At 43.8% G+C, this 12,835-nt stretch overlaps 1 protein-coding gene across 1 annotated transcript in view; it reads left to right on the forward strand.

The window, feature by feature from the left end:
* The first annotated feature begins 248 nt into the window (after window positions 1–248).
* Window positions 249–12,835, forward strand: part of LOC134093489 (integrin alpha-11-like) — an 80,342-nt gene continuing 67,755 nt past the window's right edge. The window contains exons 1-2 of the mRNA XM_062546539.1: window positions 249–297; window positions 11,061–11,172. Of these exons, the coding sequence (XP_062402523.1) occupies window positions 249–297; window positions 11,061–11,172 (161 nt within the window). The remainder of the gene's footprint in view (window positions 298–11,060; window positions 11,173–12,835) is intronic.

Below are 12,835 nucleotides of genomic sequence, written 5' to 3' on the forward strand. Positions count from 1 at the left end.
GGGATTTATGGCACTGCAGAGAGGAAAACACTCTTTAAAAGCCCCAGAAAGAGTGCTGTGTGTGAGGCTAGGGTTACTGTGTGTGTGTGTGTGTGTGTGTGTGTGTGTGTGTGTGTGAGAGCAGGAGAGGGGCGGTTCCTCCCGGTCCCAGTCTCCTCCTCCTGCTCTGATCTCACAGGGTTGGAGTTAACAAGACTCTTATTGCTCCTCCATCACACACACACACACACACACACACACACACACACATGGAGTATTACTTCACCCTCGCACTGTTCGCCTGGACGTTATTACCAGGTAAGCCCAGTGTTTGTGTATGCGCAAGTGTGTGTGAAGTAATTAAATATAGCTGGAGTGTGTGTGCGTATGTACAAGTGTGTGTGTGTGTGTGTGTGTGTGTGTGTGCGTGTGTGAAGCGTGAAGTAATGATGTATAGCTGGAGTGTGTGTGTGTGTGTGTGTGTGTGAAGTAATGAAGTATAGCTGTATATGCACACAGGTGCATGTAGTTTTGCTGACAGCTTCTTTATATTAAGGAAATAGGAGTGTGTGTGTGTGTGTGTGTGTAATAGAGAGGGACTGGTAAGTGTGTGTTTGTGTGTGTTTTGTATTGGATTAAGAGTCCTGTGTGTGTATATATGTGTACGTATGTGTATTTCGCATTGGATGAGAGTCCTACATGTATGTGTGTGTGTGTGTGTGTGTGTGTGTGTGTATGTGTATTTCGTATTGGATAAGAGTCCTGTGTGTGTATATACAGTATGTGTGTGTGTGTGTGTATGTGTATTTCGTATTGGATAAGAGTCCTGTGTGTGTATACACAGTATGTGTGTGTGTGTGTGTGTGTGTGCGTGTGTGTGTTTCGTATTGGATAAGGGTCCTGTGTGTGTATGTCTGTGTGTGTGTGTGTGTGTGTGTGTGTTTTATATTGGATTAGAGTCCTGTGTGTGGTTCCCATAGACTGTGTATATAAGGTTCCCCAGTGTGTGCGTGCGTGCGTGCGTGTGTGTGCTGCTGAACTATCAGCTGCTGCAGGAAGAGCCGCACAAAACTCTCTCATCCACATAAAGCTTCCTCCTCCTCTTCCTCCTCCTCTTCCTCCATCTCATCCACACATAGCTGCCTCTTTCTCCTCCTCTTCTTCCTCATCTTCCTCTTCCTCCATCTCATCCACACATAGCTGCCTCTTTCTCCTCCTCTTCCTCCTCCTCTTCCTCCTCTTTCTCCATCTCATCCACACATAGCTGCCTCTTTCTCCTCCTCTTCCTCTTCCTCCTCCTCCTCTTCCTCCAACTCATCCACACATAGCTTTCTCTTCCTCTTCCTCTCTACCATTTGGAGGCTTACTGGAGAGTCTGAATGGAGTTCCCAATATTCAGAGCTCACCTCATGTTGTAGCCCACAATCAGACAGTTTTGAAGAGGAGAGAACAAATCACTGCAGTCAGCAGTCCAGGATCCTGGCTATGACGACCGCTGCAAAAATATGACATCCATATGAATCATGTCTTTCAAATCACTCCGTGAGAAGTTTGTTTGCTATCTTTGAAAGTGAAAGTAAACAAGTAATATAATAGACTATGTTGCTATGCAACACCTGAATCTTTCAAGTTGTTTTCTAGTTGATGAAAACAGAGTTGATATGGCAAGCCAGTTTAACATGACAGACTGAAGTAGCCTGCTCTGGCAGTTGATATGGCAAGCCAGTTTAAGCTGACAGACTGAAGGAGCCTGCTCCCGCAGTTGTGTGTGTGTATGTGTGTGTGTGTGTATTTGTGTATGTGTATACAAAAGTATACTTGCCATTGGTGCTTGGCGGTGCTAGTTTAGATGATGGAGGTGTGTTATGGGGTGATGGAGGTGTGTGATGTTATGGGGTGATGGAGATGTGTGATGGGGTGATGGAGATGTGTAATGGGGTGATGGAGGTGTGTAATGGGGTGATGGAGGTGTGTGATGTTATGGGGTGATGGAGGTGTGTGATGTTATGGGGTGATGGAGATGTGTGATGTTATGGGGTGATGGAGGTGTGTGATGTTATGGGATGATGGAGATGTGTGATGGGGTGATGGAGATGTGTAATGGGGTGATGGAGGTGTGTAATGGGGTGATGGAGGTGTGTGATGTTATGGGGTGATGGAGGTGTGTGATGTTATGGGGTGATGGAGGTGTGTGATGTTATGGGGTGATGGAGGTGTGTGATGGGGGGATGGAGGTGTGTGATGTTATGGGGTGATGGAGGTGTGTGATGTTATGGGGTGATGGAGATGTGTGATGGGGTGATGGAGGTGTGTGATGGGGTGATGGAGATGTGTGATGTTATGGGGTGATGAAGGTGTGTGATGGGGTGATGGAGGTGTGTGATGGGGTGATGGAGGTGTGTGATGTGATGGGGTGATGGAGGTGTGTGATGTTATGGGGTGATGGAGATGTGTGATGGGGTGATGGAGGTGTGTGATGTTATGGGGTGATGGAGGTGTGTGATGCTATGGGGTGATGGAGGTGTGTTATGGGGTGATGGAGGTGTGTGATGGGGTGATGGAGGTGTGTGATGGGGTGATGGAGATGTGTTATGGGGGATGGAGGTGTGTGATGTTATGGGGGATGGAGGTGTGTGATGTTATGGGGTGATGGAGGTGTGTGATGGGGTGATGGAGGTGTGTGATGTTATGGGGTGATGGAGGTGTATGATGTTATGGGGTGATGGAGGTGTGTGATGGGGTGATGGAGGTGTGTGATGGAGGTGTGTGATGTTATGGGGTGATGGAGGTGTGTAATGGGGGGATGGAGGTGTGTGATGTTATAGGGTGATGGAGGTGTGTGATGTTATGGGGTGATGGAGGTGTGTAATGGGGGGATGGAGGTGTGTGATGTTATAGGGTGATGGAGGTGTGTGATGTTATGGGGTGATGGAGATGTGTTATGGGGTGATGGAGGTGTGTGATATTATGGGGTGATGGAGATGTGTGATGGGGTGATGGAGGTGTGTGATGTTATGGGGTGATGGAGTTGTGTGATGTTATGGGGTGATGGAGGTGTGTGATGTTATGGGGTGATGGAGGTGTGTGATGTTATGGGGTGATGGAGGTGTGTGATGTTATGGGGTGATGGAGGTGTGTGATGGAGGTGTGTGATGTTATGGGGTGATGGATGTTATGGGGTGATGGAGGTGTGTGATGTTATGGGGTGATGGAGGTGTGTGATGGGGTGATGGAGGTGTGTGATATTATGGGGTGATGGAGAAGAAAAAATTACTTATTTAAGTTCAATGAAATGAAATTTGGTCCAAGACAAGAGGAGGGCTATTTCTCAGGAGCTGGAACAGGGCTCAGGGTCATGACGGGAAAACTTTGCGGGCACAGCCATATTAGCAGCTTCACGCCTTAATTTACTCTGCGCCTTGTAAGGATTTACTCCCGCCTGTTAGTGTGTTCCTGTTACTTAGTTTTTGCCTTCTTGGTCGTATGTTGCTGTGTAGTGGGGTGTAACAGCACCACCCATGATCGCAAGAGGAAAATAAATCGCTAATACTATATTTCTGCTTCTTGTCTTATGCATCGGAATGAATGGATTATTACGTTTGGTGCACTACCAACATGGCGGCAATATTCCTAGAATGCAACGCGTGTGCCCAGGCCCTGTTGGGAATTACAAGGAAATGGCCAAAAGCACATATTGATAATAAACTAATTCAGTTCTCTCATATTGATGATAATCAGTAATAATAAAACATTATAATAATAATGAGCATAATGAACTCAGTTCTGTGTAGGAGAAACAGACCAGACAAGGAAGAGATCTCATTTTGAGTTTGTCTCTCTTCTTTCCTCTCCAAAGTGTGTGTGTGTGTGTGTGTGTGTGTGTGTACCTCTCTCTTCTGTAAAGTGGCCCTCAGTGACCAGCAGGTATTCAGACATGTGACCCTGACCTCCGTATCAGCGGTCATCTTCATCCGTCAGCAGGTACCAGGAACCTGGCCCTCACACGAGTCGGGGAGGTGTGTGTGTGTGTGTGTGTGTGTGTGTGTGTGTGTGTGTGTGTGTGTGTGTGTGTGTGTGTGTGTTTGTGTGTGCATGTGTGTGCGTGTATGTGGGGAATGCACTGTCTTAGACATGATGTCTGCGGTCAAAAGCATGCCTCTGAGTCGGAAGTTCGTAGATGATGTGGCTGTTGTGGCTGTTGTGATTGGTTAGTGGGCTGTTGTGGCTGTTGTGATTGGTTAGTGGGCTGAAACAGAGCAGGAATGTCATCCAATTGGTATGTGATGCTCTCTGGTGATTCATTGGAAGATCTTGGATAGCCCAGGAGATCAAGATGTGATCTCTATGTAGTTGCAATTATGAATCAGGAGAAAGAAATGACAGAGGATACTTTATTGAGGCATAATTGTGTCAGAACTCACCACAGCAGTGTCAGACTTCTTGTAAAAGGAATGAGCTGGAAACAACTTATTCATCTATTAATGGATGATCATGAGCTTAAAGTAAAGTAAAGTAAAGATAAAAATATGTATCATGATAATTATGATACAAATATATATGTTAAGAGTACAGAGAAGATCATAATAATTATGATTAAAATATGTTATTAATATATTGTTATATTAATATATTGCCATTAGGCTCATCGCTGCACAGTGCACACATGCATACACACACACACACACACGCACACGCACACGCACACGCACACGCACGCACGCACGCACGCACGCACGCACGCACGCACGCACACACGCACACACACACACACAGACCTGTGCAGTGCAGCATGGAGCCCAGTGAGGTACTTTTCCTCAAGATGGCGGCAACCAGAAGATGAGTTAAGGTGATGCATTAACATAAACAGTCCTTATTTTGACCCCTACAAACGTCCTTATTTTGACCCCTACAAGCGTCCTTATTATGACCTTTTATTATAGCCCCTACAAACGTCCTTATTATGACCTTTTATTATAACCCCTACAAGCGTCCTTATTATGACCTTTTATTATGACCCCTACAAACGTCCTTATTATGACCCCTACAAACATCCTTATTATGACCTTTTATTATAACCCCTACAAGCGTCCTTTGCTGGCCCAAACCTGTGGAATCCCCTTCCACTCCATATTAAGTCCTCCACCACCCTTGCCAGCTTTAAGTCTAATTTAAAGACATACCTTTTCACTCTTGCCTTTAACAACCCTTAACACCCTCCCTTATTCCCCACTGACTTTTTATTTATTATTTTTATTTTCTATTTTAATTTATTTGTATATATTTTATTTTATTTCACTTAGTCTATGGCTTTTAACCTTATTTTGTACTTTTATTTTCTTGCTTGATTCTATTTCACCTGTTTTATTCTATATATTTTATTTCACTTAGTCTATTGCTTTTAATCTTCTTATTTCTTTTACTTCTTTTATTTTCTTGCTTGATTCTATTTCACCTGTTTTATTCTATGCTGATTGCTGATCTTAATATTGTTTTCTTTTTACTTATTTTATGCATTGTTTTGTCAAGACCTGTGTATTCTTGGGCTCCTTTTATCTACTGTCCTGCCCTAACCTGATTTCTGCCAATGTAAAGCGCTTTGGGTCAACTCCTGTTGTATTTAAATGTGCTATATAAATAAAAGTGACTTGACTTGACTTGACCTTATTATGACCCCTACAAATGTCCTTATTATGACCTTTTATTATGACCCCTACAAACGTCCTTATTATGACCCATACAAACGTATTTTATGACCCCTACAAAGGTCCTTATTATGACCTTTTATTATGACCCCTACAAACGTCCTTATTATGACCTTTTATTATGACCCCTACAAGCGTCCTTATTATGACCTTTTATTATAACCCCTACAAACGTCTTTATTATGACCCCTACAAACATACAAAGTGTATAATACTTCAAAGTGTCTGTAGGGACCCTGTCTCACTGAATAACATGTTCTTGCTCACATGTTATATCCATAGGAAGACCCTTGGCTGTTTTAACTCTGGATCAATCCTTTAAAAGCTATTTACTTACTAGCTCTGTATTTGAGCCTTAAGAATAATGAGATGTCTTTTTAGATTGTTCTTTTCTTGTCGGTGACTTTCTGTGATAGTTAGAAGAATTTGTCCATTGATGATGGCTGGTTACTGGAATATAGTCTTGGTTGATGGCTGGTTACTGGAATGTGATCATGGGTGATCAGAGCACTTCGCAAATCCTGCAGGTGTGTGTGTGTGTGTGTGTGTGTGTGTGTGTGTGTGTGTGTGTGTGCTGGGGAGGGGGAGGCTGAAGCCACGTGTTTATCAGCCCACACTTCACCACTCCACACTGGCCTGAGATCAGGAGCTGGCGCTCTCCACACAACTGCTGGCATCAGTGCGCTGGTGTGTGTGTGTGTGTGTGTGTGTGTGTGTGTGTGTGTGTTTGCCTGAGGAAGTCCTGGAGTCTCAGTTTATTTATGTGGGCAGGAGCTGGAGCTCACTGTCTACTCTGGAATGAGAAGAGGACACACACACACACACACACACACACACAGGAATGAGAAGAGGACATACACACACACACACACACACACACACACACACACACACTCATACAGGAATGAGAAGAGGAGGAATCTTTCAAAGGAAACAACACAATCTGTCTCTGTCCCCTACACGTGAATTGTTTTGCTGGTGTGTTATGTCTGCACGTACTGCCGCGCTAGTCAGGGATACAAAAAAGTTTTTGGTGGAAAAAATCCGTAGATAAGTAGTTTTAAGTATTATATTTGCATTTCGTTCGGTTGGGTTTTGTAATATTACCGCTGCAGCACTGCAGGTTGTGCGCAACAGAAGATCTGCGTTGAGTGTTTACGATTCATACTTTCACTGAACAGCACTCCTCTATTTTGCCCGTCTTTTTTTGCGGTTCGGCTGGAGGTGGCACTTTGGGAATCAATTAGCCTACAACAAGATACAGTCCGAGGACTTGCAGCTTTATTTAATTAACCGCTACTAAAACTATACATAAGTTTCCCACAAAACTCTGATTTGGTCGCTAGCTTTTTCACAGCTTCTAGCCATATGTGACCATTTAAAGCGAAATCAATCGCTTTGCGCACAACGTTATTTTGAGAAAATCAACAATAACAAACTTCTGGGTTAAAATGTTGAATTTCACGTTTTCGCATAATTCGACAGTATACAGTCTACAGTTTCATATCGTGAACGCATTTCACAGAAAAACATACGTTTTGACTGTTAAACCTGGTGAAGATTCAACAGGACAGGACTGTAGCAGCAGGACTAGAGCAACAGGACTATAGCAACAGGACATTAAGGACAGGACTGTAGCAACAGGACAGTAAGGACAGGACTATAGTAACAGGACTATAGTAACAGGACTATACTGTAGCAACAGGACTATAGCAACAGGACATTAACTGTCAATGTAAAGTGAATGTGTTCTAGCTGAATGTGGCCAGGACAGGCGATGCGAGGACCAGCGATGCGATGTGGGCGGGTACAAAGTTAAAATAATTTTAACTTCCAGCGATGCAAGTGAAGCGAGTACCAAATCAGAATGTAGAATAGAGATGATTGACAGTTAACGGAAGCGAGGAGCGATGTGCGAGTAGCGATGTATGTGAATGCCCCTTAAGGACAGGACTATAGCAACAGGACTATAGCAACAGGACAGTAAGGACAGGACTGTAGCAACAGGACAGCAAGGACAGGACTATAGCAACAGGACAGTAAGGACAGGACTATAGCTCTTCTTCAGTTATCTTCTCTCTCGTATTCTTTCTCTCTTCTCTCTCTCTCTTGTTCTATCTCTCTCTCCGTCGCCACGCCGACCTGTCTGTCTGGCCCGACACATTCTGGGGCAGCTGTTGAGTCTGGTTTCAATTGATATGTTTATCAGGGAGGCCGTTTCAGACAGACTTTAGCACCGATGCCAAGACGACAAAAAATGGCATAGCATGAGTAATGTCCCGATGCGTCTCCAGTGTGATTTGCACAGCAGGATATCATGAGAGGAGCAGATGAAACGGAGCACACAGCTCCCAATGAATCTTTATCTGACTTCCTCTATTGGACTTCCTCTAAGCTGCGTGACTCAAATGGAGCAGATTAGCTCTCTTTCTCTGTGTCTGCTGGAGCTGTGCATCCACTATGAGACAGTGCTTATGATGTGAGCATGTGTGTGTGTGTGTGTGTGTGTGTGTGTAACTGTCCTTACTGTCCTGTTGCTATAGTCCTGTCCAGCGGCGTCGTTAGACCTGGGCATTCGGGGCTATAGCCCCGGATGTATTGGGAATAGCCCCGGATCTCCGTGCCTTAAAACTAATGATGAAAATCGCCCCAGAGGTTTTTATGATATTCCAAACGAACACCACGGCTAGCAGCCACCAGAGCCATATCTATATATATAGAGCCATATCTATATGGCTCTGGCAGCCACAACTGCAACATTGTTACTAGCAAAGATCATAGAGCGATCTTTGGGTACTAGCGCTGACCTGGCGTTATGGAGTCCGAATCATTTGTTCCAACTTTAGAACGATGTGACCAGCCACCCGGCGTCCTCTAGTTTTGTTTGTAAACGGGACATACACGTAGCCTATTGAAGTCAATAAATGACATATAGGGAACTTCAAAAAAGGAATAGATATGCTCTTCTACAAGCAACTGGTGCATCCACGGTAGGGGACAAATTGATCAAAAAGAGAAAAATACTGGAGCAGCACAGTTTATAAGGCTTAATGTTTTTTTTGTTTGTTAGTTTATTGTAGGCTAATGCAAAGGTGCACAGCAACAGTCTAACGTTTCGATTAGCCTACATCTTCGTCAGAGTCTGTTATTAACGTTCTGCTAGATGTATGCATACACATCTAAACTCAGTAGACGTAGACTTCGGTCTAGTGGGGGAATTAGCTTTGTTTTAAAAATATGACGATAAGGACCTCAACGATTGGCCTTACTTTCCTTCCCAAACTATGTTGAAATCACATCTTTCACAGCCCAATTTTAAATTTTCAGACAGACAGGTCGGCGTGGCGACGGAGAGAGAGATAGAATAAGAGAGAGAGAAGATAAGTGAAGAAGAGCTATAGTCCTGTCCTTACTGTCCTGTTGCTATAGTCCTGTTGCTATAGTCCTGTTACTATAGTCCTGTCCTTTCTGTCCTGTTGCTATAGTCCTGTCCTTTCTGTCCTGTTGCTATAGTCCTGTTGCTATAGTCCTGTTGCTATAGTCCTGTTACTATAGTCCTGTTGCTATAGTCCTGTTGCTATAGTCCTGTTGCTATAGTCCTGTTGCTATAGTCCTGTTGCTATAGTCCTGTTGCTATAGTCCTGTTGCTATAGTCCTGTTACTATAGTCCTGTTACTATAGTCCTGTCCTTGCTGTCCTGTTGCTATAGTCCTGTCCTTGCTGTCCTGTTGCTATAGTCCTGTTGCTATAGTCCTGTTGCTACAGTCCTGTCCTTGCTGTCCTGTTGCTATAGTCCTGTCCTTGCTGTCCTGTTGCTATAGTCCTGTTGCTACAGTCCTGTCCTTGCTGTCCTGTTGCTATAGTCCTGTTGCTACAGTCCTGTCCTTGCTGTCCTGTTGCTACAGTCATGTCCTTACTGTCCTGTTGCTATAGTCCTGTTGCTACAGTCCTGTCCTTGCTGTCCTGTTGCTATAGTCCTGTTGCTACAGTCCTGTCCTTGCTGTCCTGTTGCTACAGTCCTGTCCTTACTGTCCTGTTGCTATAGTCCTGTTGCTACAGTCCTGTTACTATAGTCCTGTCCTTACTGTCCTGTTGCTATAGTCCTGTTGCTACAGTCCTGGCCTTACTGTTCTGTTGCTATAGTCCTGTTGCTACAGTCCTGTCCTTACTGTCCTGTTGCTATAGTCCTGTCCTTACTGTCACGTTACTATAGAATAGAATAGAATATATACTTTTTTGATCCCGTGAGGGAAATTTGTTTCTCTGCATTTAACTGAATAAGTGAACACACACAGCACACACACAGTGAGGTGAATCACACACTAACCCAGAGCAGGGAGCTGCCTGCCCAACCAGCGGCGCTCGGGGAGCAGTGAAGGGTTAGGTGCCTTGCTCAAGGGCACTTCAGCCATGGTGGACTGGTCGGGGATCGAACCGGCAACCCTCCGGTTACAAGCCCGAAGCCCTAACCAGTACACCACGGCTGCCCCCTATAGTCCTGTCCTTGCTATAGTCCTGTTGCTACAGTCCTGTCCTTACTGTCCTGTTACTACAGTCCTGTTGCTATAGTCCTGTTACTACAGTCCTGTCCTTAGTGTCCTGTTACTATAGTCCTGTCCTTACTGTCCTGTTGCTATAGTCCTGTTTTTGCTGTCCTTTTGAATAAAAGACAATGGGATCTAAAGGGTCAAGGTGAACATTACTAAACTTGAAGGAGTGTGTGTGTGTGTGTGTGTGTGTGTGTGTGTGTGTGTGTGTGTGTGTGGTTGAGGTGAACATTACTAAGCTGTTCTTTGCTCATTTCTGCTGTATTCCAACATGATGTGCCATTATTAACAGCATACAGTATTCCAACATTATGTGAAAAATGTACAAACTCCGAATGCAGGCGTGTGTTTTGTTCTTCATGCTATTTTACTGTACACGTGCGTGTGTGTGTGTTGATCTTGATGGTTTTTACTCTACGTGTGTGTGTGTGTGTGTGTGTGTCTTGTTCTTGATGCCTTTTACTGTACACGTGTGTGTGTGTGTGTGTGTGTGTGTGTGTGTGTGTTTGCTCAGTGTTAAATCCTTCCTTCTGGTATGTGTGTGTGTGTGTGTGTGTGTGTGTGTTGTAGCTGAGGCTTCTCTCTCAGTGTGTCTTTCCAGCATTACTTTGGTGTGTTTCTGATGCCTTGTCCTCCACACAGTGTGTGTGTGTGTGTGTGTGTGTGTGTGTCTGTGTGTGTGTGTGTGTTCGATGTCTAATCCTTCCCTCTGGTATGCGTTTATTTGTCCCTGCTGTGTGTATTTTCCAGTGTGTGTGTGTGTGTGTGTGTGTGTGTGCGCGTGTGTGTGTGTGTGCTGTGTCTAATGCGTTTCTGCTGTGTGTGATTCCAGGGCTCCGTTTCTGCTTCAATATTGATGTGAAGAGGGCAAAGGTCATCCATGGCTCAGAGGAGGCCCAGTTTGGCTACACGGTGCAGCAGCACCAGGCAGAGGGGCGCAACTGGTGAGAGATGCGGCCACATGACACATAACACACGACACACAACACATCCCTGCTGAAAAAAACAGCAAGAAACCAGCTTAGGCTGGTAGCTGGTTTTAGCTGGTTTTAGCTGGTCTTTGCTGGTTTTCTTCCAGCTAGACTTCTAAGTCTAGACTTAAAAATAGGGAGGGTGTCTGCTAATCGAATTGAGGGAGGAAGATTATTCCAGAGGAGGTAACAAAAAGCTCTACCTCCTACTGTAGTTTTTGAAATTCTTGGAATTACAAGAAGTCCAGTATTTTGTGATCGTAAGGGTCTAGGTGGATTATATGGGACTAGAAGATCTTTAATATATTCGGGTGCTCTGCCATTTATGGCTTTGTATGTTAGAAGTAGGATTTTGAAGTCAATGCGACTTTTAACAGGTAACCAATGTAGAGATGCTAGGATGGGGGAAATATGTTCATATTTTTTGGTCCTAGTGAGTGTGCGAGCAGCTGCGTTTTGTATAAGCTGTAGGCTTTTTAGACAGGTATTATTGTAGCCGGCGTATAGCGCATTACAATAGTCTAGCCTGGAAGTGACAAAAGCGTGGATTAATTTTTCAGCGTCTGGTAAGGATAAGGACTTCCTCATCTTTGAAATGTTCCTTAAATGGAAAAATGAAGTTTTTGTTATCTGCTTTATGTGACTATTGAGTAGAAGTTCTTGATCAATTGTAACTCCTAGATTTTTAACACTTGTGGATGAGGTCAGTGAGAGATCACTATATGTAACCTGTGATGTGGATAGGATATCCCTGGTCTTTTTAGGACCTAAAACCATAACTTCTGTTTTATCTGAGTTCAATAGCAGGAAGTTATTAGTCATCCAAATTTGTATGTCTCTCAGACATGTGTTGAGTTTGGCTAACGGGGTTGGTTCATCAGGCTTTATGGAAATATATAATTGTGTATCATCTGCATAAGAATGGAAATCAATGCCATGTTTTCTAATTATAGAACCTAGAGGAAGCATATAAAGAGAAAATAATAGGGGCCCTAGTACTGAGCCTTGAGGCACTCCATATTTTACCATAGTCTGGGTGGATGGTTCATTATGGACCTGTACAAATTGTTGGCGGTTAGTAAGGTAAGATCTAAACCAAGCAAGTGCAGAGTCTTTGATACCTATGGAATGTTCAAGCCTGTGGAGTAGTATGTCATGATCTATGGCAGGGGTGGCCAACCAGTCTAGCATGAAGAGCCAAAAAAAAATCCACAAAAGTCAAAAGAGCCGCACAACAAAAAAGGCGTCCATACTACAACAGCACAACATTAGGCCTACAGTTATAGCTCCTTTGTTTTTCATTTAAAGTAAGACACTTGGCAGATGCTCAATGATCATTGATAAAAGATCATTGGAAAATGAAAAAAGATCAGACACACATCAAATCCCCCCTCACTGAATGACTTATAGGCATGAGCAATGCTCCAACACATGATAATGCAATGTCAAGTGTTCAGTTAACTTTTAAAAAGAAAATAAACAAAAAGAAAACGAGTGACTGACGTCTATAGCCATTACCAGCCTACTTGCAAAAGTATGTAGGAAATGTTCAGGTTTGAAGCTTTATGAATCCGTGGCATACCAAGTACCAAACTAATGTGTAGGCTAGAAACATATCACCTCCGCAAATGAGGTT

The sequence above is a fragment of the Sardina pilchardus genome, chromosome 10, assembly GCF_963854185.1.
Source record: "Sardina pilchardus chromosome 10, fSarPil1.1, whole genome shotgun sequence".
In the NCBI taxonomy this organism is placed as follows: domain Eukaryota; kingdom Metazoa; phylum Chordata; class Actinopteri; order Clupeiformes; family Clupeidae; genus Sardina; species Sardina pilchardus.